This window comes from Pundamilia nyererei, unplaced genomic scaffold, assembly GCF_000239375.1.
Source record: "Pundamilia nyererei isolate P.nyererei 1_Seehausen unplaced genomic scaffold, PunNye1.0 scaffold00009, whole genome shotgun sequence".
Lineage (NCBI taxonomy): Eukaryota > Metazoa > Chordata > Actinopteri > Cichliformes > Cichlidae > Pundamilia > Pundamilia nyererei.
The window spans coordinates 3,116,314-3,140,355 of NW_005187410.1; the positions used below are offsets into that span (position 1 = coordinate 3,116,314).

General features: G+C 40.8%; 1 protein-coding gene across 1 annotated transcript in view; it reads left to right on the plus strand.

Annotated features, from left to right (window-relative positions):
- Positions 1–24,042, plus strand: part of tanc1b (tetratricopeptide repeat, ankyrin repeat and coiled-coil containing 1b) — a 125,560-nt gene that overhangs the window by 760 nt on the left and 100,758 nt on the right. The window contains exon 2 of the mRNA XM_005723640.1: positions 11,277–11,370. Coding sequence (XP_005723697.1) covers positions 11,310–11,370 — 61 coding nt within the window. The 5' untranslated portion in view covers positions 11,277–11,309. The remainder of the gene's footprint in view (positions 1–11,276; positions 11,371–24,042) is intronic.

Sequence of the window (24,042 nt, forward strand, 5' to 3'; positions counted from 1 at the left end):
AAGAGAATTATAGAAAGGTCGGAAAAGCATCACTTTCCAGGCAAGTTTTTTCATGTCTAAGCATTTTAAATGTTTCTGGTGTCATTCTAAGGCTTTGAATGAAATACAGTATGAGTCAGGGATGGGATGGCCTCGGTCCACACCACATGGTGTGTTCAGTTGATGATATATGGGTGGATCCCTGGTATAATAATCCTTAAAGTCAGTCATGCAAATATATAAGAAACGGGAAACTAGATGTAAGGACTACAAAATTAATCGGATACAGCAGATAAAATTCATCCACTGGGGGAAATCATCCAACTGCCCACATGTGTGTCAGAATAACTGGGAAAGACTCGTTTCAGAGTTGGACTATTCATTGAAGGTGAAGAAAGACCATTGCAGAGTTTCTGTATAGTCGATAAAATGTCAAATGAAAATAAATATTTGGAATTTAAGATTTAATTGGTGCAGATTCGCATGCTACACAGTGTTGAAGTGACCTAAATTACTTTATCACCAGTAATCCGATAAGAAGTGAGGTGAGTGTAGCTATGGACCAGATGTGGCCATCAGTGTGTTGTGTAAACACTGTGCACGCATCATCTTATCATTTTCCCCTTTTAGAGGAAAAGGTTCATGGGCATTAAAAAAATGGAGGCAGGAGGAACACTTGAATTCAGGATTCTATTCATAGAGATTTCCAGTGATAAGATGAACTCATATCAATGTTCAGTGGATTGTGTTTATTTTTTAGACTGCATGTCTGAAAGTTTCATATAGTGGTTCGTGTCTGTTATCAGCTTGCTGAGGAAGAACAGTGATAATTGTATTGTCCTCTCATTAGGACACAGATGATTTCCAGAAAGGTCATTACTTTTCTTATGACTGTGTGGTCTTGCTTGATGCTAATGCTCTGTATTTTCTGATTGGATGCGGTGGTTTTGAAAGCAAAACCAAATCCAGATATAGCTGTAGGCCGAAGGCTAAAGGACTGTAATCTTTTCCACCCACATAAATTGAGTCATTGAAGTTTGACCACTGGCTGGATATGAGTTCTGCTGCTTTCAGCATATTTCCGTAGAGGAATCCTCCTGTAACTAAGCCAGGTGCTCTGAAAATCAAAGTTCCAGTTTTTTGTTTTCACCTCCTCAGAAATTGCTTGTAAATGTCAGGATGAAGCTTTGATCGTTGATCGCATGTGAAGTCATAGATTCAACTTGCTCTCTGATCACTGTCTCTGATAAAGTCTTCATAGCCTTAAAGCCTTCAGGCGTTCAGCCTTGAGAGAAGCTGCCACAACATTTGCTATTTCCTCCACTCAGCTGCTTGTTTCATTTTAGCTCCGAGGGCACTTTGCCTCTCTAGTGTTGATTCCCCCCCCCCCATTTCAGACTCAACAGGTGGGACAGGCTTTGCTGCCCACAATCATGCTGATGGTCAGTTAACGGGAATATGCTCTGTATTAACTTTCCGACATAATTTCAGGCAATTTTACGCTGATTATGAAACCATTAGAGAGGATTTGCATGCCTCTGTGCCAAGGCTAGAACTACCCCAATTGTCTGTTATGAGGTGTTTGAATTGCAGGGCAGTCATCTTATTGAAAGTCCCTCAAGAGTCCGCTTCCCACTCTCTGCAGAGCCTGGTTCCCATGGTCCTCAGCCAGTTGGCTTATAACAGATGCTGGCATCAGAGTCGTATTGTTATGGCTGAGGAGGGAAGGTTACTGGAGCCAGTGACCTGACAGACAGCACACACTGAGCTGGTGCTGATAATAAGGATAATGGTTTTGTCCTATTGAAAGGACCCAGTCCATGGTTCCAACAGGAAAGCCAGATTTTTAGCGGCTTGTAGGGTTCAGGACTCCATATGTGAGCCTACCGGATGGGTTCTGAAAGCCTTGGTGTAAAAATCTGGTGTGAGTAAGGGTCTTACTGCACATTAGCTTGTGTGTAGCCTTATGGGAGTGCCCTATTTTGTAACTACATTAGCAAAAAGTTTAAGAGTGCTACTGTGTTACATATAAGTCTCCATGAAACTCCATCCGTTGTCATGATTAATTGCAACTTATTTTTTGTTTAGCTCTTCCCTCACATGATTTACTTGCATGCTACCAAAACCTTCTGAAATGTGATTGCACAGATTTACTATCAGTGCAAATCAGAATGTTTCCTGTAGCAATAATCTCGTTTCTTGCTTTCAGAATCTGCATCTTCATATACAGATATCTGATTTTAGAGATTACTTTATCCCTAACCTGTTACACATACTTGTCTGTTTTGGTTTGGTGCGTTAAGACGTGCCAAAGCTGTCACTCAAACTGCTGGACAGCTTCCAGTCGACTTGTTTGCAGTTGCAAAGCGAAGGCCAATTGCAGGATTTTGTGACCGTAGCCATGTGATTTCCATCTACGTTTGAAAAGCTTAACGACGGTTTGTGTCTGATGAATGTGGAAACTTTCAAGGAAGGAATCCCCTCTGCGTTATATATCAAGAGGAAGATTATGATGCGCATTGTGTGTGGAATTTACAGAAAACACATGCGAGACACTTTTGCATCTCAAAGCCATTAAAGTGGTTTTAGGGCATGTTGTGACATAATGACATAAAGCAGAAACGGTTACCCCCTTGAGCTCTTGGAACCTGAACAAAGCACAAATTGTTGCAGGCTGTTATGGAGTTGGTGCCACCCTGTGGGGTAGACGCTCTGTTGAAGTTATCATAAGAACCTGCAAGAGTATTATACCAGCCTATTTTATGATTACTCTTTAAAAGATGTGCATGTGTCAGACGCAACATAACATCACCATCAGGAAATATTCTGTCGCATTCTCAGTGCTGGGACGACAGATTATGTACACACCTTTTGGCAAAGTGGCAAAGCTGTGTAATTGCATTAGCTCAAGTTTCATAAAGGGAATGGCAGCTTGTGTATCAAATGACTTTCCTTACCATTTAATTGCCACATTTCCCCTCGGGTCATCTAATAAAACACTGCAGAATCACAGCCATTTATTTGGAGTTTGTCTTGTATTTCAGTAATGCTGTTGACATTTGCAGAATTTAATAGCCATAAAAAATGCCCGGCGTTTCCTGCAGTATAAGTTGAAAGTCCAGGTGTGAGAGCGAGTATAGTGTGTATGTTTTCCCATATCTGAGCATGTGGCTAGGCTGTGTGTGTGTCTAAATCACGTGATTGTTTGGAGGTGCTTCTTGGTGCCAGCTGTTAGTGATTTACATTTTCAAGCTATTTTTGAGAACTCCAGAGATGCAGTGATAAAAAGAGAGAGGGTCATATATATATAAACCAAAAGAACGTGTAAAAACAGCACAACACACTATTTGGAGTATTCACTTTATTTGTATTTCAAATGAATTTGATGATTATTTAGTTGACACTAGTTTAGAGTCTGTGGGAGGAATGTGCGATGACCTGTGTGCAATATCTCCTTTGCATGTGTGACTGGTGTCTGCAAATTGCACATAGTTGTGTGAGTTGTACTCTCATCTGTGTGCGGCTTGTTGCTCTCCTTCATTGTAGAGTGGGCTGGACCAGTCTGCAGCAAGCACCCGTGAAGGTTGCTGTAGACGAAGAAACCAGGAAAGCCAAACTCGATGGTTTGTTAACAGTTTCACTGTGGCCATATGTCGCCATTGTGGAACGTGTGCTGTTTTGCACTTGCTTTTATGTTCTCCTGGTCTACATAAATACATTGGTTATGTGTGGAAGTATGGAAGTGTTTGGGTTCCCACAAACCGATGAGCCAGTCGTCAACAAAGAGCTGCTGTGTGCAAATGTTTTGTACCCAGACCAATTGTATTCCTGTCATAACAAGGACTTAGGAAAACAAATCTTATTTGGATCAGTGAGATGTCAGCGTTTACCCGTTTTTGGTAAAACGCACACCTGAAAAACCTCGTCATTTTGGAACCATATAGCCAGCTTACAGAATGGTAACCTGTCTCAAGTGTTTATTGATATTTGTTTGTTCATTATTACTGTTTTATGAAAAATGAATGGAAATACAAAAGTACAAACACGGCGGTGAAGATCTGTCATTTGTAATGCTTTTTTTTGTTTGGTGCACTGGCGCCTTGCTATAATTCTTTTTGTGACTCACTGATTGATAAAACCTTAATAGAGATGTGTTGCGTGGACTTCCTGTAGACTTTGCGCACTGCTTGTTAATGTTTTACTCTTACTCAAATACCAGTCTCTCACAGAAGTGAATACCAAACTTAGTCCAAGTAGCAACGATTTGGCTTTATTTATTTTTACTGCAGATTTTTATTTCCACTTCACTGCTGCAGCAATTTAGTATCAGAGTGATAAGAGAGTTTAGTCATAATTGAGAACAAGAGATGAGGATGGAAATTGACGCAACATTGTTACTCAGTGTGGAGTTACATCGGAGGTGGTCTAACCTGGGAGCGAAGAGCGGAAACCATGCCGGCTCATCCGTAAATTCATAGTACCTAGTGATCTTTATCTAAATTAGTGCTGTTTTATGCAAATTCACTGCATGGTCTTGCCTTACTCTGACATTCCCACGCCAGGTTTAGTTTCCAGACCCCGAAATGTAACTATATTCAGAGTACTCACTAGCCCATTAAACATGCCTTAACGCTTCTAGATCAATGGTTCATGGATAAAACCAAACAGGTTCACTCATTTTCACTGCTGACACAGGGATTAGGGGTATAACCGAACACAAAAGGCACTGTTTTTACTCCATTCTTACTAACTGTCCTACTTATTCACTGATGCTAAAGTCAGTTAAACACTGTTTATTGCCATTATGTAATCTCAGGTGATAGACAAAAGGACAAAAGGGGGTAAAACACTCTCTTGAGTTTGAAGCTTGGCACGCACCTGAACTTTCTGTTAATGAATGGTTACTTCAGCTGCTGTAATAGATAAAGTTTTGTTTCTGCTAGTTTTTTTTTTGTTTTTTTTGTTTTGCCTGTTGGGAAAGATTTTCTTCTATTTTGAAGCTTCCCATGCCAGTCTTATAAGTAGATCAGATTTGTTATCTTTTTAAGTTTTGCACTAAGCCATTTGGCTCGTCATCCTCAATAAGAACCAAGCTTATTTTGCCCCAAGCTCGAACCTTGGATTTGCCGCGGCCTTTGATGAAATGATGATTTTCTACTGGCTAAAAGTAAACAAACAAAGGAGTACTGACCTTTTTTCTCATTGTTTAGTTTTGAAACGTTTTCCCATGATATTTGTTAAATTTGCTGAAATGATCAAGCCACATGATATTACTTACAAGCCATGTAGTAGTTGATGTGATGGTATTACTTTGCCCTATTAGTATTAGTATTATTAGAAATGTGTAGTCCTTCATTTCCTGTAGAAATGCACGTTGCTGAGTTCTTCAAAGGCTTCTTTGTGTTCTGGGAAAGTTTATGCATTGGAAAGATGATACTATAAACCACTGCTTTTTCTGATGCTTAAAGGCATTTCTTGACTACAGAAACTTGAATATTAGCTCTAATAACAGGAACATGAGAGCATTTAAGTCCATTTCAGCTACAGGGAGGTAGTAGGTTTGATTTCTAGTCCATTTCTTTGACACTGGTGTATCCTTAAGGCTGCTGCAACTTGTACACATGATTCATTCAGACTATGCAGACCTTTGAATCAAATGGTGACCAGAGTGCACTCATTGGTTTTGCTTCTGCTCTTTCTTTTCTCTCATAACTTGTTTGGCACAAATGGTGTCACCTCTTTGGGTTTCTCATTATTTTTGTATACTCATTTGTCATACTGGCGTTCAGAGTCCCAAGATGCATACATGCATACTGATTTGTTGACATTTGAAAGTTGTTTGATACCACATGCCCATTACAGAGACATAACTTGGTTTAACGTAGAACAGTTTTTGTGTATAGCAGTGTGATGCGGTGACTTTTACAGTAGTGAGGCAATTACTATAGACTTTAGAACAGTAATAAAATTTTTTAAATTTCTAAAATCTCTTTACTAGTTTACTACTAAAAGCTGTGAAAGGGGTGACTTTTTCTTTAAATAACTCGGCTGTTATAATGACAGTAATTCTTAATCCATGGCAGTTTTGGCCCTACTTGCCTGCTAGATACCATTTATGCTATTTCGAATCCCTGAACTAGATGGTCTTGACCATGTATTTGGTGTTACTATTTTTTTGGAGCATGTTTAATGCTCACAAATTATATGTGCTCATGTATGCTTAATGGTAAAGACCATCAGGCTAACAAAGCATGCTAGTAAGTGCTTAGTACTCCATTTTCTTCTCCAAATATTACCACCTTTAGCTCAGGAAAAACCTGAATAGCAGACCATATGATCACCTGTGTAATTTGTTTGTGGGTTAATCACAATGTTTAAGTCATCCATTAATATTTCAAGGTATTTCCCCCTAATTACAAGATGAAGGCCTGCTTCCTATAGGCTGGTGCAGGGAAAAGGCTGAGCAGGAAACACTTGAGTCAAACCGGTAGAGAAGTGCCATAAAAATATCTGTCCTTTTGTTATTTCTCTTCCAGTTGCTTTAGTGTGAATAACAACCTTTTGTTTACAGTGGCTGACACTCAGACTGCGCTTTCCTCTCTACCTACTTCCAGCACTTCCTCTTTCAAAGGTTTGTTAGCTAACTTGCCCCATTGTTTATGGACCCTTGAACTCACAGGCCAGGCTAGGCCTGTTTCCTGCACCCAGCGAATGGACAGCAAATAAAAGAGATAATTACGGATTTCACATGAGAATTTTGAAGTCTCACTAGTTTGCTTCTAGGCTAGCTTGTTTGATAAACCAGCTTGAAGGTCAGCCCAAAGTGAGAATTTCCATGTTGCTATGACAACAGGGTGGAAAACTGAGAGCAGTCACTCATGTAGAATCAGTTGATGAAGAGAGCTGGCAGGGCATATCAACAGGAAAGAGATGAACGCAAGGGGTGGAAAATAGCTGTTTGCTCCAATGCTGGAAGCTCATCTGAGCTTGAGGGTGCACTCTCTATTGTTTGCCACTTAATAAAGTGCAAAGCAGGCTAACTCACCAGCATCAGTGTTTGTTAAATGCTCCCCCACCAGATGTAATCAGGACAAACAATCCCCTTTCTGTTCTCTATATAGGCATCTTCTCAGATGACTATGGTATAGCGAGCTGGCCCCATTAACCACATGTCACGTCGGCATTGTGCAGGTGTGGATCTTTCCTGTTTCGTAACCTGTCTGGATTTGAACTGTGTCACATTGGGAATGACCTGGAAAACAAATATATGGATAACCCGAGGCTCCTTTTAACCCACCCAGGCTCCAATTTCTTTTTTTTTTCTAAAAGGGAAGCTGCCTTGACATTATACCGCAGATTGGAGTCAGTTTTATTTTTGCCTTGAGCTTTTACAGAGTAACAGACAGCTCTCGTGTGAAGGTCTTCGTGCTGACATGTATGTTTGGTTAAAATGCTAGCAGTGGGAAAATCATGATGCGGTCTTTCGTGTGTATCCCTTTAGATGGTCTGTTGGAACTTTATGACAATTTGCCTCAAATAAACAAGAGCAGCAGCAAATTAACTGCTTTTTCACTGGGTAAATGTTGTTTCTGCAGACCCTTGAGCCTTGATGGCACTTGCACTGCTCTGTTTTAATTTTGAGAGGCCCCTAGTAAGGGGCCATGCTAATATACAAACACAGCTTTGTGCACTGGGATGAACCAGACCTTGAAGGCTTAAAGAATATTGATTCCCATCGCTCTGCGTAGCATGCGCTTCGTGCTTCTTCTCTGAGGGGACTGTCTTACAAATGTCAAATTTATAGCCCTGCTATGCTGATCGAAATACTTCTGCTGTCGTGGGGATTAAGCTTTGATTTCATTAACCTTTTTCAGGATTCCCCACAACCAGTGCCAATAAAAACAATGCAAGGCTTAGGCGGCATTAACACAAAATGTTGTTCGTGATTATCCAGAAGACTTAATGAAGACAGTTTGTTATGAAAATCATCCTTCTTTGTCTGTTTTTTTTACATTTTGATCTATAACAGTGTATTCACCGGTCACCTTAGTAGGTACACCCCGTAAGTACTAGGTTGGGCCTTCAGAGTAGCCTTAAGCTTTCATGGCAGAGCACAGTTGCTGCACATCCATGATGAGAATTTCCTGTTCCACCGCATCCTAAAGGTGCTCTACTGGATTGAACTCTGCTGTCTGTGGAGGCTATTTGAGTCCAGTGAACTCATTGTCATGTTCAAGAAAACATTTGGAGATAATTAGAGCTTTGTGACATGATGTGCTTTCCTGTTTGAAGCAGCCTTCAGAACATGGGCACACTGTGGTCTTAAAGGGATGAGCATGGTCAGTAACAATATTCATTTACCCCCCCCTACTCCTAACCAGGGCCAACGCCAACACCAGCAGCAGCCTGAGCTGTTGATACAAGGCGGGATGGATCCGTGCTTTCTTGCTGCCAAATTCTGACCATCTGAATGCTGCAGTGGAAATTTAGACTAATCAGACAAGGCAATGTTTTCACTATCTTATGTTGTTCAATTCTTGTGAATATGTGTGAATTGTAGCCTCAGTTTCAGTGTTCTTAGCTGAACATTTGCTTTAAGATGTGGACTTCTGCTGCTTCAGGGTTTGAAGTGTTGTGCGGAGCTATGCTCTTCTGCATAGCTTAGTTGTAAAGACTGGTTAGTTGAGTTACTGTTGCCTTCCTATTAGCTCAAAGCGTTTTGTCCCTTTCTCCTTTAACCTCTGACATCAGTAAGGCATTTTTCTCCGAGAGAACTGCTTCTTTGTTTTTCAGTGTTTTCGTGGAAAAAAATCCCAGTAGATGAGCAGTGTCTGAAATACTCACTCCACTCCATCTGGCACTGATATCATGTCACTTAAATCACCTTTCATCCAATGGTGGAACTTCCCAGTAAATATGGTCATCTTGACTGTATTTACAGTTTGTATCAGTTTCATTGCAGTAAGTCAAATTCATCGAGTTCTTGCCTCATGATTGGACGATTACCTGCCCGCATTTATCAATGAACATGTGAACTGGCCAGTGAGTGTAGATCTAATTGGCACCAATATCATTTTAAGGTTTTTCATTTTTGATGCTTTGGGGAGTTTAAACAAAGCAGTGTTTGTAACACAGTACTTTAGCTTACCAGATGTTGTTCCGTGACCACCTGTGGCTGTTGCAACCTTGTGTCATAATTGTGTTGGGTTGGCTAGAGTGTATCTATGCCAGTGTCTCGAATCACTCTCCATTACACTGTATGCAGCAATCTTTCTACGTTTTCCCTTCCCGGAGCTAAAAGGCTCACGGACTTTTAATAATGCTGTCATCATTGTGCTTTTATTTAAGCTGTCATTACGACAGTGATGACACATGGTTGGCTTTCTTTCAAGTAATATGTACATTGTAACTCCGCACCTGATGCAAACAGCTGATAGACGCATAGCTCAGAATTAGGAATGATTAACTGTATACCATGCCTGAAGAGGTGAACCTCATTCTCTCACTGGGTGCTGACTTTGTGTGTGTGTTTGTGTCCAGTGGCTGTGATGGGGGGGGATGGAAGGAATTTGTCATGTTGGCTTTTAGAGTTTTAAGAGGGCGTTTCTCATTTCCTTTGGGTTCACCTGCGTAATGTTTATTGTTACTGTGGCGATGAGCAGCGAGCTCCCACACAGAAACTACCAACTCCTCCTAATTTTGCACTGTGATGTCATGAACTGCAATATCTCTGCCTCTACACATGCGTGAAGTGTTTCCAGCTGCGCGTCCTTTACCCGGAGTCGATTGTTTTAACCGATGCATGAAACTATACATTTTTAGACACAAGTTGTAACGGCCGCCGTTTTCTTTGTGAGTATTTATTACACGGCGTGCTGCGGGTTGCCTGTTCTAACGTTTGAGTCTAAGGTTTATTTTTTTAGCACCTGGCGGCTCTTTTTTTTACTTCTCATCCGTAAATAATCTGCTCTTTCACGTGATTCAGTTTATTTTGAAAAGTCTCAACAGGATCCTGAGCTTTATTGTGAAAGGTTTATGTGGAACATAAACAAGCGGACACGCGAAGGTGTTACCGTCGCTGTTGCTAAAGACAACGCATAAAAACAGGCGCTTGTCCGTCAGTAGTGTGGTTATATAAAATATAAGAGAAAGAGAGAACTTTAAGAAATTAATATAGCCACTACAGTGACCATCAGAACAATGAAAAAATATTGTCGTAAACAGTTTATTTTGCGACACCACGAAACAAACGATAGCGTAAAATGAAAGAGAGATGTTTTTATATCGTCATCCGATATATATCGTTATATCGAACAGCCCTAGTGTGCACATGTCTTATACTATGACAAATCAGGTGCATTTCTTGTTAAGGTTTGGTTTTGGGTATAAAAAGGTAAAGGATTAAAAAAACAAAATAAAAAAATGGTGTATAGGGGGGAAAGGTTGATTCAGAAGCCTCTTTCAATAAGCAGTAAGAGGACCTAGATTTGTGAAGCCTGGCCTCTGGGTTAAGAACTATGTTTTGTTTGCACATGGCATATCCTTATTTGGTAGAAACCATTCTTTTCTCTTCATTGGAAAGATTGCTCTGCTGCTATTAATACAGTACTGTAGGAGCCTGTAATGTGTTCAGAGGGATGGTAACCAAAAATCCCACACAATTAACTGTTCTAGGCAACGCTGTGTTATGAATGTTTTTACTGTTGTCCAGCTACGTAAAGACTATAAATAATCCCAAAGTAAGCAAGAACATCCAGGCCAGACCTTGAGTTCATGTTATATCGTTTAACTCTAAGGTTTCAAAATGAACACAGGGTTGGGAGGAACCATGGATATCAGTTGCAAACACCCAAGTGCAGCCCCATAGCGTCGATTGCATGTGGAATTCAGGACATTCGACCGACTGTTTTCCTGCATAACAAGATAGCAGAACTTGTCCTTTTCTGTTTAAATATTAGAGCATTCTTTCCATGCTCCCCTCCACTGATGACCTGCAGGAGTGGGAGTGCTGTGGGAACACTCCCGGGCGAGTGCCAGCTAAACAGATAGAAATGCAGATATACAGTACACCGTTTTGCCATTGCTGTGTTCCAAGCTTGAGGACACATTTGGCCTGTTTTTTTTGCTTAATTCTTGATTAAAAACAACAAAAAAAGGCATCGTGTGTTTAATCTGTTTTCTTATTTGCACGTGAATACAGAAAACGGCCTCTGTTTTGTTAGACTGACAATGGATGCATCTCAGTTATCCTGTTGTGACTGTGGGTTAATGAATGTTTTTATTTGCTTTAACCCCAGGGGCTCTGCAGAAAGGATTCCAGGAATCTTGCCATGTTCAAGGCAGTGCTGAAGAAGAACAGAGATGGAGGCAAGGGGAGCAAGAAGGATTCAGGTACGTGTAAAATCTGGAAGAAAAACAGCTAGGATCCAGGAATCAGATACCCCAAACACCAAGACACTAAAGCTACATTCAGAGTTTATAAATTCATTCCTGACTCAGCTTTATGAAGTACCCTTCACAGATGGCCTTCTAGTTAAAGATTGAGAATGTGATAACCGAAGTGAGTTAAGTGAGCTGAAGAGAACAGAAGAGAAAGCTAAATCTGAAGTGTGCTCTTGGCAAATATACAAAACTGATGGTGGGGGGAAAAAAATAACTTTTTCCATTTGACCTATAAAAAAAACAAAACAAACCAGTGCTTCATTTCTAGCTATCTGTAAACACTGTTGCCATAACTAGAATGGTACTTGAGGAAAAACCTAAGATGTGCACTTGAACTTTAAAGCTCTTCCTGTACTTGTCCTCTATGCGGGGAGTTTTCCAGTTTTGGTAAAAGATGGTGTGGGAAGAAATGACAGCTATATGATCTCACACATTGTAGGTCACAGGTGACACAGCGCGCCATAGACGGAAATCACGCAGCCATTGCTACATCTCCAACTGTGAGATCAGAGCAGGATACCTTCTTTCTTTCTATCTTTGATTTGACTGGAGATGCAATGTGACCATTGTGTCATAACAGATGTTTCACTTTGGAAGCTTGCATCGGGCCTTTCCAAAATGACTAATCATGAGTCAGCCTTAGCAATACATTGTTTACTTGTACGTGCAATGGCTTTCTCCAAAGACGTGTCTTGAAATAGCAGGTTGACCATTTATGCTTATACTGCACCTACCAGCCTAGACCTGCTGTAGCACCTGAGGGCTTGCCTCAGAAGTCTGGTTCAAACAGTCTACAGTGTGCACGGTAGATGTCTCATAGCTCCTTCTATCGTGCTCTATCATCCTTTGTCTGATGTGATTGTTTCATTCAACAGCCGGTGTTAAAATTAAAGGGGAAACCGTGACTTTCTTTCCACAGACACACACACACAATACTTCACCACATCACCTCGACTACTTTCCAGTACATTAAGGGATTGAGATCTGAGCACTGCAGCCTTGTATACATTTTCCTTAATGAAGGTGTTGCAACCTGTCTAGCCTGTATGAATCACTCAGATAGCGTAGTTTTCTTGTTATTCCACACTTAAACACAGAAGTTACTGGGTGTGTGAAGACCAAGAGCAGCAGAGTTTTATGGCGGGATAGAAGTCTTTATCCCCAGCCTCACTTTCCCAGTTGGAACCCATCCATCAAGCTGAAGTGGCTCTGCCTCCTTTTCTCATGCTGGGACAATAAAAGTCTTGCCACTCCTTTCTGTTGTTTAGGGCTCTTACGGTTGAGAGGTCAGCTACAACTGCTACCTTTGCCCCACTGTTGTGCCTGCATGGGGCCTGTATATCTGTTATATATCTTTATTTTCTGGGCTTTAACAGTTTATTTAGTTACTTGACCTCAATGAAATGTAGGTAATGTCATAAAAAGTTGCTGGCAGATCATCTCTTTATAATCTTGTCCTTCCTGGGACTTAAAATGTAGTTAGGAATACATAAAACCTGATGATTGGATACACTACGCATTATGTACATGCATTTTTTAAATGATTATTTATTAGTCTTATAAGTCTGGGGTTTTTTTTTCTGGCCCTCTAAGCGTCCTTAGAGGCTGGACTCTACAGACTTTCCTTTCTTCAGAAGATCCAGAAGGACAAAATGTCTGTAAAATGTGCTCAGCAGCATATAATGGAAATAAGTGGGAGGAACGACCTTGATAATCGTATAATTGCACGAGAGCTCAGCATATGTTGGTCATGACTTGGTGGCTATGGACTGGAGGCGACTTTAAAACAGTAAAGGAAACTTGGCCCCCATGCCAGATACCACTACAGTCATTAGCTCTCCTTTGGGATCTCCCCATTGCCAAGACCACAAAAACACACAGCTTGCTAATTTAGTCTCTCCATCTTGTGCTCCTCCTAGGTCCTTCCTCCTTCGTTTCCTCCTCCTTCCCACTTGCCTCTCCTGTAGTCAATCTGCAAGGAATCTGTTTGAAATTGACCATGTGAATCCCTTTTAAGTACTTTTTTATGGTCTGCCATTCCATGAGTGGGCACTAGTTTGCTGTGGGTAGTTGCCTTTTGATGTTCTCATTTTCTGAGAGCTGGGTAATTGAAGCAGGGACATGCTGTGTATAGGAATCACTACGGTCGATATTTGGGACACTGGGAAAATTATTGCATTATAAAGATTAAAATGTTGTTGTAGCTGGTGTTTGCTGGGAGGGTGCATCCCTCTATTTAAAGATCAGGTTGGCAGAAATAATGATGCTGTCTCGCCATGACACGAGTTTACATGAAATTGCTCTGCTTTGTTCTTTAATTTTTAATATAACAGCAGTCGGACTTAACAAAAATGAATAAGGAGAGTTATGTTCTCAAGATGCTGTTGCACGGTGGTGACTTTCCTTTGGGTGAGTTCCTTGGAGACAACTTTTTGTCTTAGTTGGAGTTCAGTCGAGTAATTAATCAGCTGGTTTTCTTTAGCAGCCTGTAAAGTACATAGTTTGTCACCATGTTTTTTAGATCATACCAAGGACCTTTGTTAAGACATGTGAGTCTACATTTTTCCACCAAGATTTAATGCTTTTTCTGGCAAACTGGCCTCAGTGGCCCATTTCTTTACCCTTCACAGAGGCCCCAGTAGCTTTCTCCTTTTGAAGCCTTACTGTACTGAGAGGAGTTGAATAGTTGCTTTCTTCACATCAGTTCGTGCTGATATATCCAGGAAAATTGCATTTTTGGCTCGGCTTTAATTGCTGAGTGTGACCGTGTGTTACCGTAATACCTGAATGAATGCCCACTTACTTAGGCTTACAGCTCCATGTGCTGCTTGAAGCAGCTGCCACACAGTTGTCTGTCTGTTGTGGGTGATGTAGTGTTAATCTCACTAGCTGTCCACTCTTTGAGGTAACAGTTTCAGCTGTTTATTCCTCCGACTCCCGACACATTCACCAGCCTTGTACACACAACGAATATGCAGTTACCAGCAGTTGCCAGGACTTTTCTCCCTTTGTTTGTCAGTATAGCAACAGAAGCCACACATGCACCTGGCTGGACCGGGAGGAGCTACTCTGTTGTTGACCTGAGACCTGGGGTCAACCCCTGCTTTATGTCCCCACAGATAATGGCCAGCCACTTGCCCTAGTTTGCAAATATTAGGAGGAATTGTGGGTCTAATCATTTAAATGTGAAGGAAAAGCAAACCCCAGATGTGGTTCTATTTTCCAGTTAAACCAATATACGAAAATGACTCCGTCCCCCATAAAACGTGACAACTTTGTTCTTTTATTTTTATTTTTATTTTTATTTTATTTTTTTCAAGGGATATCAAGGGAATATTTGGTCACATTACTTTTATTATCAAGGTCTGATACGGCATAGAACGTGTTGGCTCTTCAAACACATGACGATAAGCAGCTTTACACAACAACAAAAATTTGTCACCGGTTCAGTGACTTGCAAAGTTTCTAAGTCTTTTAATTCCATTTCAAAGCGATTCACGGCCTGAGCAGACTCTTTGAATTTCAGGAAGATTAAGTGAAAAATTTATGGAATCTAAGTGATGTAAAAGACCCGCATTCAAAGTACTGGTCATTCTGTGTGTGTGTGTGTGTGTGTGTGTGTGTTTGAGAGAGAGAAAGAGAGGGCATTAAGAACTTTGTTGCCTCAGCTGTGGCGGAGAATGGTACGTGCTGTCTCTGCACTTTCTGTGCGCTTCTTGGGTGTTTTGACATAAAACAGTGATTTGTTGCTAAAGGTCAGACAACAGCAAATTGGTTAACAAAGCAGGATTTTTTGTTTAGGTGGCTTTCTGATTTTTAAATACTGCTGTGATGTTGGAATAGATGAAATCTTTTAAGGCAGGCGCCAGAAAAGCGAATCGATCGTACTTTAGGGGAAGAGTTTTTTGGTTTGTTATGTTGTAAAATCTCACATCTATTGTGAATTTTATTGCAAGCTCTGCTCTGCATACTCGTGTATCACCTCTCTGTTGAGGTACAGTGTTAGAAGAACAGCTGGCATTGCAGAGATTCCAGGGAGTTCTCTCTGTTACAGCTGCCCCATTAGGATTAGACTTTCCTCTGTAAACAATAACCACAGGTGGCTGAGTTATTTGTCCAAACATAAAGGAGCTTTTGATATAAGGTTCTTCATTCGAACAAAGGCAGCTTTTTTTTTTTTTTTTTTTTTTTTTTGTTACAGGGAGGGAAATGTAAAATCCCGCTTGGTTCTATGTTATCTTTGCTCTGAGATGGCGTCGGTTCAGAATGAAAACACTCAAACAGACTTGCTTTCGCCCCACAATTTTGTTTCATTGTCTGGTTGCAGAGGATGTGTGTGATGTCGATGCGTGAGGCCCAGGTTCTGAGGCCTTTGTTCTTTGCTGCTTCGGGTGCAGTCTTCATGTGCGAGTTTAGGATCACAGTAAATTCTTTCACCGTCTCGTGATGTCTAACACTCCACTCAGACATTAACAAACACCACTAGGTGCAGAATCTGCCACAAGTTCCAGTACCTCACTGTCTGTATTTTTCTCACTGAACAGCTGGGTGGCAGGCTCTTCTCTATACATGTTATCCGCAGACATTTGGAGAAACGCTACCTGCTTGGCCTGTGGTTGTGAGAAAACTTAAAGAAAACCTCTGTGAGTATATGTAGCTACAGGAAGTGTAGTTTCCAGAGCTCATTCGCTGTGTGACCATTACAGAACAACCACTTAACAACCAGAAAATAAATGAGTGTCAAACAATCTGAAAATACATTGTTAATATCCTTGGATTTACCCATCATATGTAAAGCTCAGAACATTACAATTGTCTCTTTTGTCATAACCTCTTGATTTTACCACTTAAAAGAAAAACTCTTCCAGGTATGAGGCTCTAGATTGCCTATAGTGATAACCTTCAGCTTTTGTCTGAATAATCTGTGATAAATAGGCTTTTAAAATCACCTCTACAGTTGTGTTTGAATTCGTCTCTAATGTCTTTTTTTTATTTCAAAGAGAACTGGTGATAGGTGTGAAATGGGTTTTTGTTTCCCATTTTGCTCCCGGTCATGTTTATGTAGTTTTTCATGTCCAGGCAGTTGCGGTAGGACCTGAAATGGTGGAGAAAGAATGCACCTGATTTACAAAGGAGACCATTCAGTGCACAGACCTACACGGCTATCAAAGCACTGCACAGCCAGCAGGCAACGATTAGCAGGGCGTAGCTCAAACCACATCTTTCACTTAGACACACACTCATGTGCAAATGCACAAACACCCAAACACACATGCAGACTTGGATGCCCACAAACCTCAGGTGTATCCACATTAGACACTCCCTGTCTTTCCTTCTGAAAAGCAAAATATGGACTCCAGGGAAAAGCAGTGAGCCTGGTTGGCCCACCTCGAGGTTACTTTTTGCTACAACAAACATTAGGAGCAGGACATTTCGCATCACATAATGAAGGACTTTTAAGAGTGATGGTTGTAATCATTTTTGATCACATTCCATATATATACATTTTGGATTGTCAAGCAATTTTTGATTGTTGAAGCTGGCTAGCATTTTCCAGGAAAAGCACATATTAACAACCTGTACTTCAATGACAACCTCAAGTCTGTTGCTTCTCTTTTTTCCTTGCCCTGACACTGAAATGCACAAAATGTAACTTTTTTTTTTAAGACCAAAAAAAGAAAGTTCTCCCCTGCTTCTGCTTTACAATGACATTTTCTCGTAGATCCTCATTAATCCTATCACCATTTAGTGGAAATTACTATAAGTAATAAACTGTTGTGGTGCACATGTGACTGTGGTCAGAAGAAAGACTTCTAGGAACAGCTGGAAGACACAAACTAAGTTCAGGTTATATTAACAGCTAAACAACTGTTATCCTAAACCTGTATTAAAAAAGTTTTTTTTCAGCATATAAAGATCCAAATCGGAGGCACAGACAGTCATAGTCCCATGGATGTCTACCCATGCTACTTGCGCCAAGTTTAAAGTGATAAGAGGTCACGGTAGTATGGCCTTTGTGACTTTTACGTTCATTCGTTCACAGCTTTTCTCTGAAAGAGGATACAGACTCAGTCATCCTCAAAAAAAACCACGGTGACAACCTCCAGACTGCTCCACTGACGACTTCAAAATATGACTTCCCAAACTAAGGGGGCGAATTGCCCCCCCCTTATCCCACTCTCTTTCTGCTCACTCCTCACCCTTCACCCATCAGTCGGCAAACAGTTTTTTCTACTTCAAAGACTAGAAAAAACAGTTTATCAGTTAACGTGCCCGCGTGTTTTCACATGGTCTTTGAAGAGGTGATAGTGGCTGTCATGACAGTTCATTGGCTGGAGAGGTCAGCGGGCCACAGGTTTTTCTAATTACAGCGTGACCTTCCTGGGCAGACACATTCCTTCTGTCTGATTTCTTTTTTTTCCTCTCCTCCGTTTTGCTTTCATACCTTCCTCAGCCATTGTCTGTGATTTAAATAAGTACCTAAAGTGTTCCTTTTATGCAGTAGATGATCATGTCACCCATCGGAGATACTACAAAGTGCCAGCTGTTCGTTGCTTCGCTTTGATATTTTTCCCAAGCGTTTTGAGGGTTGGGTTCCTTCTCATCTGCTGCCATCTCTTTGCAGACACCAGCCCATGCTGTCACAGTGTCTGACTCTCAGAAAAGTCTGTGTGGGTGTCTGTTGAGAACTCTGTTCAGTCCTGGGCTCGGCGCCCCCCTTTCTTTCTCTTTAAACCTACTTTGCTCTGCGCTGCTCTGTTCTGCATTTCTGAACACAGATTTTTTTTTTCTTTCCTTTTTTGTAATTGTGCCTGCAGATGAATGTCTTGCCATCCTTGGCTCAGGAGGGTTTGCAGCAGCCTGAACTAATGACCTTGGTTCCTTTGTGCCCACCCTCAAAGGAACAGAGGATAACTGCTTCAAGTAGGAGCAGTTTGCATTGAGTGCTTCCTTTTCACATTTAAAAAGTCTTCTAATAAATGTGTTATTTTTGGATCGGTTTTTATTTGAAAACTCTGTCTGCTCAGAATTTGCTCAAAACTGACAAAAGCATAGAATTGAATTTGGAAGTATATGCAGTTGAAGATCATCCTAAAAAAGCACTGCTTGGTGCCCGAATGGTTTATCTACTTTTAAATATATTATTAATCTTTAAAATAAATGTGCTTGTTGAAAAGTTCCTTCTGTTCTGAGAATGAATTGAGGCAAGATTGATTGAAGCTAAATTTGCACAGATTTCCCACTGACAGTGAAGAGTACAAAGCTGCAAGCTTTTCGCTGGTCCTTGTTTGCTTATGGGATTAGGCTCTTTGCAAGGATTTGGTGAACAGCCTTTGTGCCGCATCCTTGTCCATTTAACATTACCGAACAGGCTGTTGTCCAGAGGTTACTGGTGTTCTCATGACCTCACCTGGCCCCAGATGAAGCTGTGCCTAATGGTCTGTGCTAATGGCAAGCTAAATCTGTTGTTAAACCACATCTCCATGGCAACCTAGGTCTCCAGACCACATTTTGCACTTGTGTCTGAAAATAAACCCCACTTTTGTCTCAGAGTAGCTTCTTAATATTTCTAACAGATAAAAGTGAGAAATTGTAGGTTTTTGCAGAAGTATCAGGGTGGAAAAAGATGTACATCTGTAAAGTCATGTCCATCCCTCATCAGTCAGCATTGTAATTCAACCACATTGCAGCGGTGTGGCTCCACGAGCTCTGTTCACAGTATTAAAATGATTGATCATAGCTTAGATGCGTGTGCTAGGCTTGTCCATCTGTCCTATGTGACAGCTGTTTCTGCGAGTTGGAGAAGCTGCCATTGCAATTAACCCCCATGTAAAACCCGTGCAAGAATTTTTTATGGCATTACTGTGGAAAGATTAATGGGTCAGTTGCTCAGCAGCACCGCAAATCAACCCTTTTTAATTGCATCAGTAAAACCCCCCCCCAAAAAAACCTTCTGTACCTAGACCAGGGGTCGGCAACCTGCGGCTCTTTAGTCCTTATACTGCAGCTCGGCATGGTTTGGGAAAATAAATTAGAAGTATTTAGCTGAAGTGTATTTTATTTATGTTCATTCTTTTTTTTAACTTGTACTTCTAAATTGGAAGATTATTGTGATATTGAAATGAAAAAATAATAAAATATAATTTTATTTTTATATCGCTCTAAATAAGCGTCACACTCGCGGAAGCCGGTGTACCCGCCGAAATACCGTACATTTATCGAGACTTTCAACCCCAGGTAGGCCAATTATGGATCTTCGGATCCACATTATGTCAGCAGCTGTTCTCAACCTTGAACTATGTTAAAAACAAACACCGCTCACGCCTCACAGATGACAGCTTACAGTCCTGCGTAAACATGAAAGTAACTTCGTACAGCCCCGATTTGCAGACGCTGTGCGCAGAGGTTCAGGAGCAGAAGTCCCATTGTAAACATATCACGGCAGACCCGACAATGTTTGCATGAACATGCTTTTCAGCATCTCTTTATTGACCACTTTTCATACACGGTTGCTGTACGCATACAGCCGGCTGTAACTTTTCAGCTCACAGCCCGACATATACCACCAACAACAGCATAGATGGCACAGACGTTAAGGCGGCGAGGCGTGATTGCGGGTGCCGCTCAGGTGCATCCGCCTCCCCTGCATTTTACCAGGTTAAGACCTGGTAAAATACATATTTAGGCAGAATTTTGCAAATATCTATTTTTCTTTTTTTTTTTTAGCAGCATAGTGCTTTTTTTCCAATAATTTTTTTTAAAAGTCAGGTCAAGGCTCCAAAAGCCCAAAGGCGATATAAGGGTGGTAGCTCACAACAGTTTTTATTTGCTACATGGATCATTTTAGTTCAGCTGGGTGTCTTTTTGTTATATTTCTTTAAGAGTTCAAAATGTGTTAATTACATAAATAAAATGTAACTTTCTCTGTAGCACTTTCATAAGCAACACACCTTAGTTGTTCACACAAAGCATAAAGGTAAAAAACAATATATACAGTGTTAACTTAATTTTAGATGTCAAAAAGTATTTGCGGCTCCCAGTGTTTTCTTTTGCGTGGAAACCGGGTCCAAATGGCTCTTTGGGTCTTAAAGGTTGCTGACCCCTGACCTAGACCATTGACCAGAGAGAAACATAAGAACACTAAAGTCCACCAAAGAAAATCTCAGTAGACTGAAATTGTCTGTAATTATTAACCAGTTAGTTGTGTGTAGCACAGACTACATTACCTTGATATTCTACATTTTGTTAGGTACACTACTGCTTGCCTTGTTGGCCTAAATTGATATTAGACATTAAAAGCTTGTATTTTCAGCATAATAAATTATTTTTAAATTGTTGTTTTATGCTGAAATAATGTCAGCTTTGTTGGTTTTTCAAGTTCAAACACACCGATCTTCTTCTTTTATATGATGCCAATTAGTTTGAAGCCAATGTAATGTAAAATTAAACATTAAACTTAGACTCTTAACAGAGTTTCTGAGTATGGTTGACTCCAAAGTTGCAAAAAGGCAGGGGAGTTCATAAAATGCTTTCTTTCTTTTTTTTCCCCTAAAGGTGGTCTTTTCCTACTACTGCCAAAGATATCGGCTCAGTCTTACACAGCTATCGATTTAGACCTTTTCTGATCAGTGAGAATTTTTTTCAGGTGAGAGTCTATTGACCAAACAATTGACTGGTCGACCCTGACGCTACAGCTATATTCTTTACAAGTCCTTCGCTGCACCTATTGAATATAAATAATTCATTAAGAATGCACCCCTTGCTGGGTTAGTGCCACTCAAGTAAAAAAATTTAAAGCACAGAAAACAACTTACTCCCTAATGTTCACTCAAAAGGCTGATTAGTGTCATACAAGGATGGATAGGAGGCGAGAGGGATATTTACCATGTAGTCTGGCAGTGAACAGTGTCCCACTTGTCTAGTCTGGGTACTGAGGAGGCCTGCAGAGAGACATTCAAACATGATTCTACCAGCATGAATATCAATAACTCTCCAGCCAAGACTGTCAACAGTGGATGTGCCATAATTTATTCTAAAGCTCTTATGAAAGGAGGTCAAACCCTCGACAACTCAGCATGGACACTGGGCTCATTTGGATTTCCATGGATGGTAAAACATTTGCGTTTGTGTCATGTACATCTTTTGTTTTCTTTTTCTTTTGTCTTTTGGATGCATTATGCTAATCTGAAAGAGTGTAATTATTTTTTTTCTTTGTAGGAAACGCAACCAGCTGGAGCACCTGTGAAATAGATTGGTAGCGTCCTTCTGCATTCTGTCTAATTAGAAAATTGTTCTGTTGTTGTTCTTGGCAACACAATATGTTTCACATCGCAGGATTTAGGGTTTGACTTAAACACCCTTTTATTTTCTATGTGCTACCAGAGGTCCTCAAAGATTCTCTGTACGTTCTTTTTAAGTCAAAATCACGATAGCCATTCCTGCTTTCACATACCAACCCCTACATGGTACAGGTTTTGGACCAGGCAGTCACAGGAAGATCACATTCATGTGTGATTTGCTGACTTCAAACATGATTTCAGACATGCAAGTAGTGCACCATTATCACTTAGTGTGGCCTCCCTACTCGTTGTTGCACTATATTTAGAATCACTACCACTTTTGTGTCCTTAACAGGCGCCTTTTTTCTTTATTGCATTAACTAACAGATAACAGTTGGTAAGGAAAATATTTGGTCAAGGCAGGCCTACTATCAGCACTGAGTTCAGCTGCAGGTGCGGGCAACATGAGAGACTGGGACTGTTGTGGAGGGCCGCACCGTGTTTCTCTATTTATAAGCTTCTTGGTGTGACCCTCCGCAACAGTCCCAGTTTCTCATGTGGCCACTTGGGTAAATTAATTTCACCTCCCTTGGTTCAGAGCAAAGATCCCTGGTGCAGAGCAGACCATGCACTCATGTACATGCACACACATAAGTGCACACTAACGTAGGCAAATCTGTCTTAGATGATTAAGGATCTCTATAAGATACACCTCAATAAATATTTTTATTGCTAATTTGTTTGTGACAAATAACAGAGCAGTATAATCAGCTGCCTCCCCAGTGACCCTGCATCACCTCAGCCTTTAATTACCAGCTACAATCTAACTTCAGGAACTTCTCCTGGTGGCACATGAAGAAGTCCTGCACCTGCTGAAGGTTCTAGTTAGTGTTCCCTTCATCCTCAGAGCAAATCAGAAGAGCAGAACAATGAATAAACGCTAGAATTATAACTTTCTGTCCAAAATGGTGAAAGTTAAAGTTTGTCCAAAGACTCTTGACTGGTCAGCCTGTCTGTAGGAAAGCACAGGATATGAAGGGTGAAAGTTACCCAGTGACTGCACTATCAAAATAAGAGTGATTGAATTTTCCATTAGTAAACTGACCAGAGACTGTTTTTCTGTGGTTGGATGATTTAAAAAAAAAAAAAAAAAGAAGAAAGAATTGGCTGTTGTGTTTATGTCAAACATTGTCTGTATTTTGGATTTCCACCTCAGGATATCAGACAAGCTCTGAGACTCTAAGATCTACTTCATTTTAGTGTTTCTGCTAATATGTGGGTTGTTGTCTTTCTGGTCTGCTTCTCGGCCCCTTTATTGGCATTCCGGTTGCTTCCCTGTCACAAATCTTAAAATAAAACATGGCAAAGATATTGTCTGGTTCATATCTTTTTCCCATACCCACTTAAATTGGCAATTTGTGAAGAGGAATGGGAAATGTCATGGTGCCTGCCCAGTGCTACCCTTCACCTCCTCCTCCTCCTTCCCCCCAAGACCCACACATACTCCTCCCTTTCAGTCACACTTCCCCAGGGGCCAGTGGGGAAGGCATTCCAGAGCTCGGGCTACTGCAGGGCTGTGTTTCAGAGGAAAGAGAGCGAATCGCACACTCTTAGTGTTTCTAGCTCCAAAACCCTTTGCAGTCTTACTTTGCCTGCAGCATCTTAACATTGCATAAAGCACCTAATTACCAAGTACGTATGCATTTAAAGCAAAGCTTTCCTGTTTCTAAAAAGCTAAAACTAAAGATTCTCCTCAGGGACCGCACGGATAGATAAGTAATCCTGTGAAAACAAGTAAGAGAAGAATATCTCTAGAGAGTTTGAAAACTTCATGAAATTTGATGGTTGCAGGCAAAATTAAAATCTTGCGGCGTGGCCGTGGGGAGGATGTTAGTGCCTTACTTTAATTGTAGCAAACAGGAAGTCCTTGAAATGGGAAAAATCCTGCCAAGATGTCACACATGACACTATTTCAGGAATGAACCTGGGCTGAAATTGGAAAAGCCGAAACAAAAAAGCCATAGCAAGAGAGCTAACAAGTCGGTGGGATTTATTATTTATCACTTTATCAGTCTATGTTTTACAGCCTTTTCTCAGGCTGCCCTGTACAGTATTTTGACCATTTCTATGGCTACCACTGACTGAGTAAAGTGGTCTGAAATGAGAAGGGCCTCATGGGGAAAGCAATGATGCCTCCTCAGTGTTTCCCAGATTGGTTGCATTACTTTGCCGCAACAAGTAATTTTTATTTTATTTTTGGTATTGGAAACCAGAAAGCTTTGCGTCTTATTAACATATTACATCCAATTTGTCCTGCGTCACTATAGATGACTCGTACTGA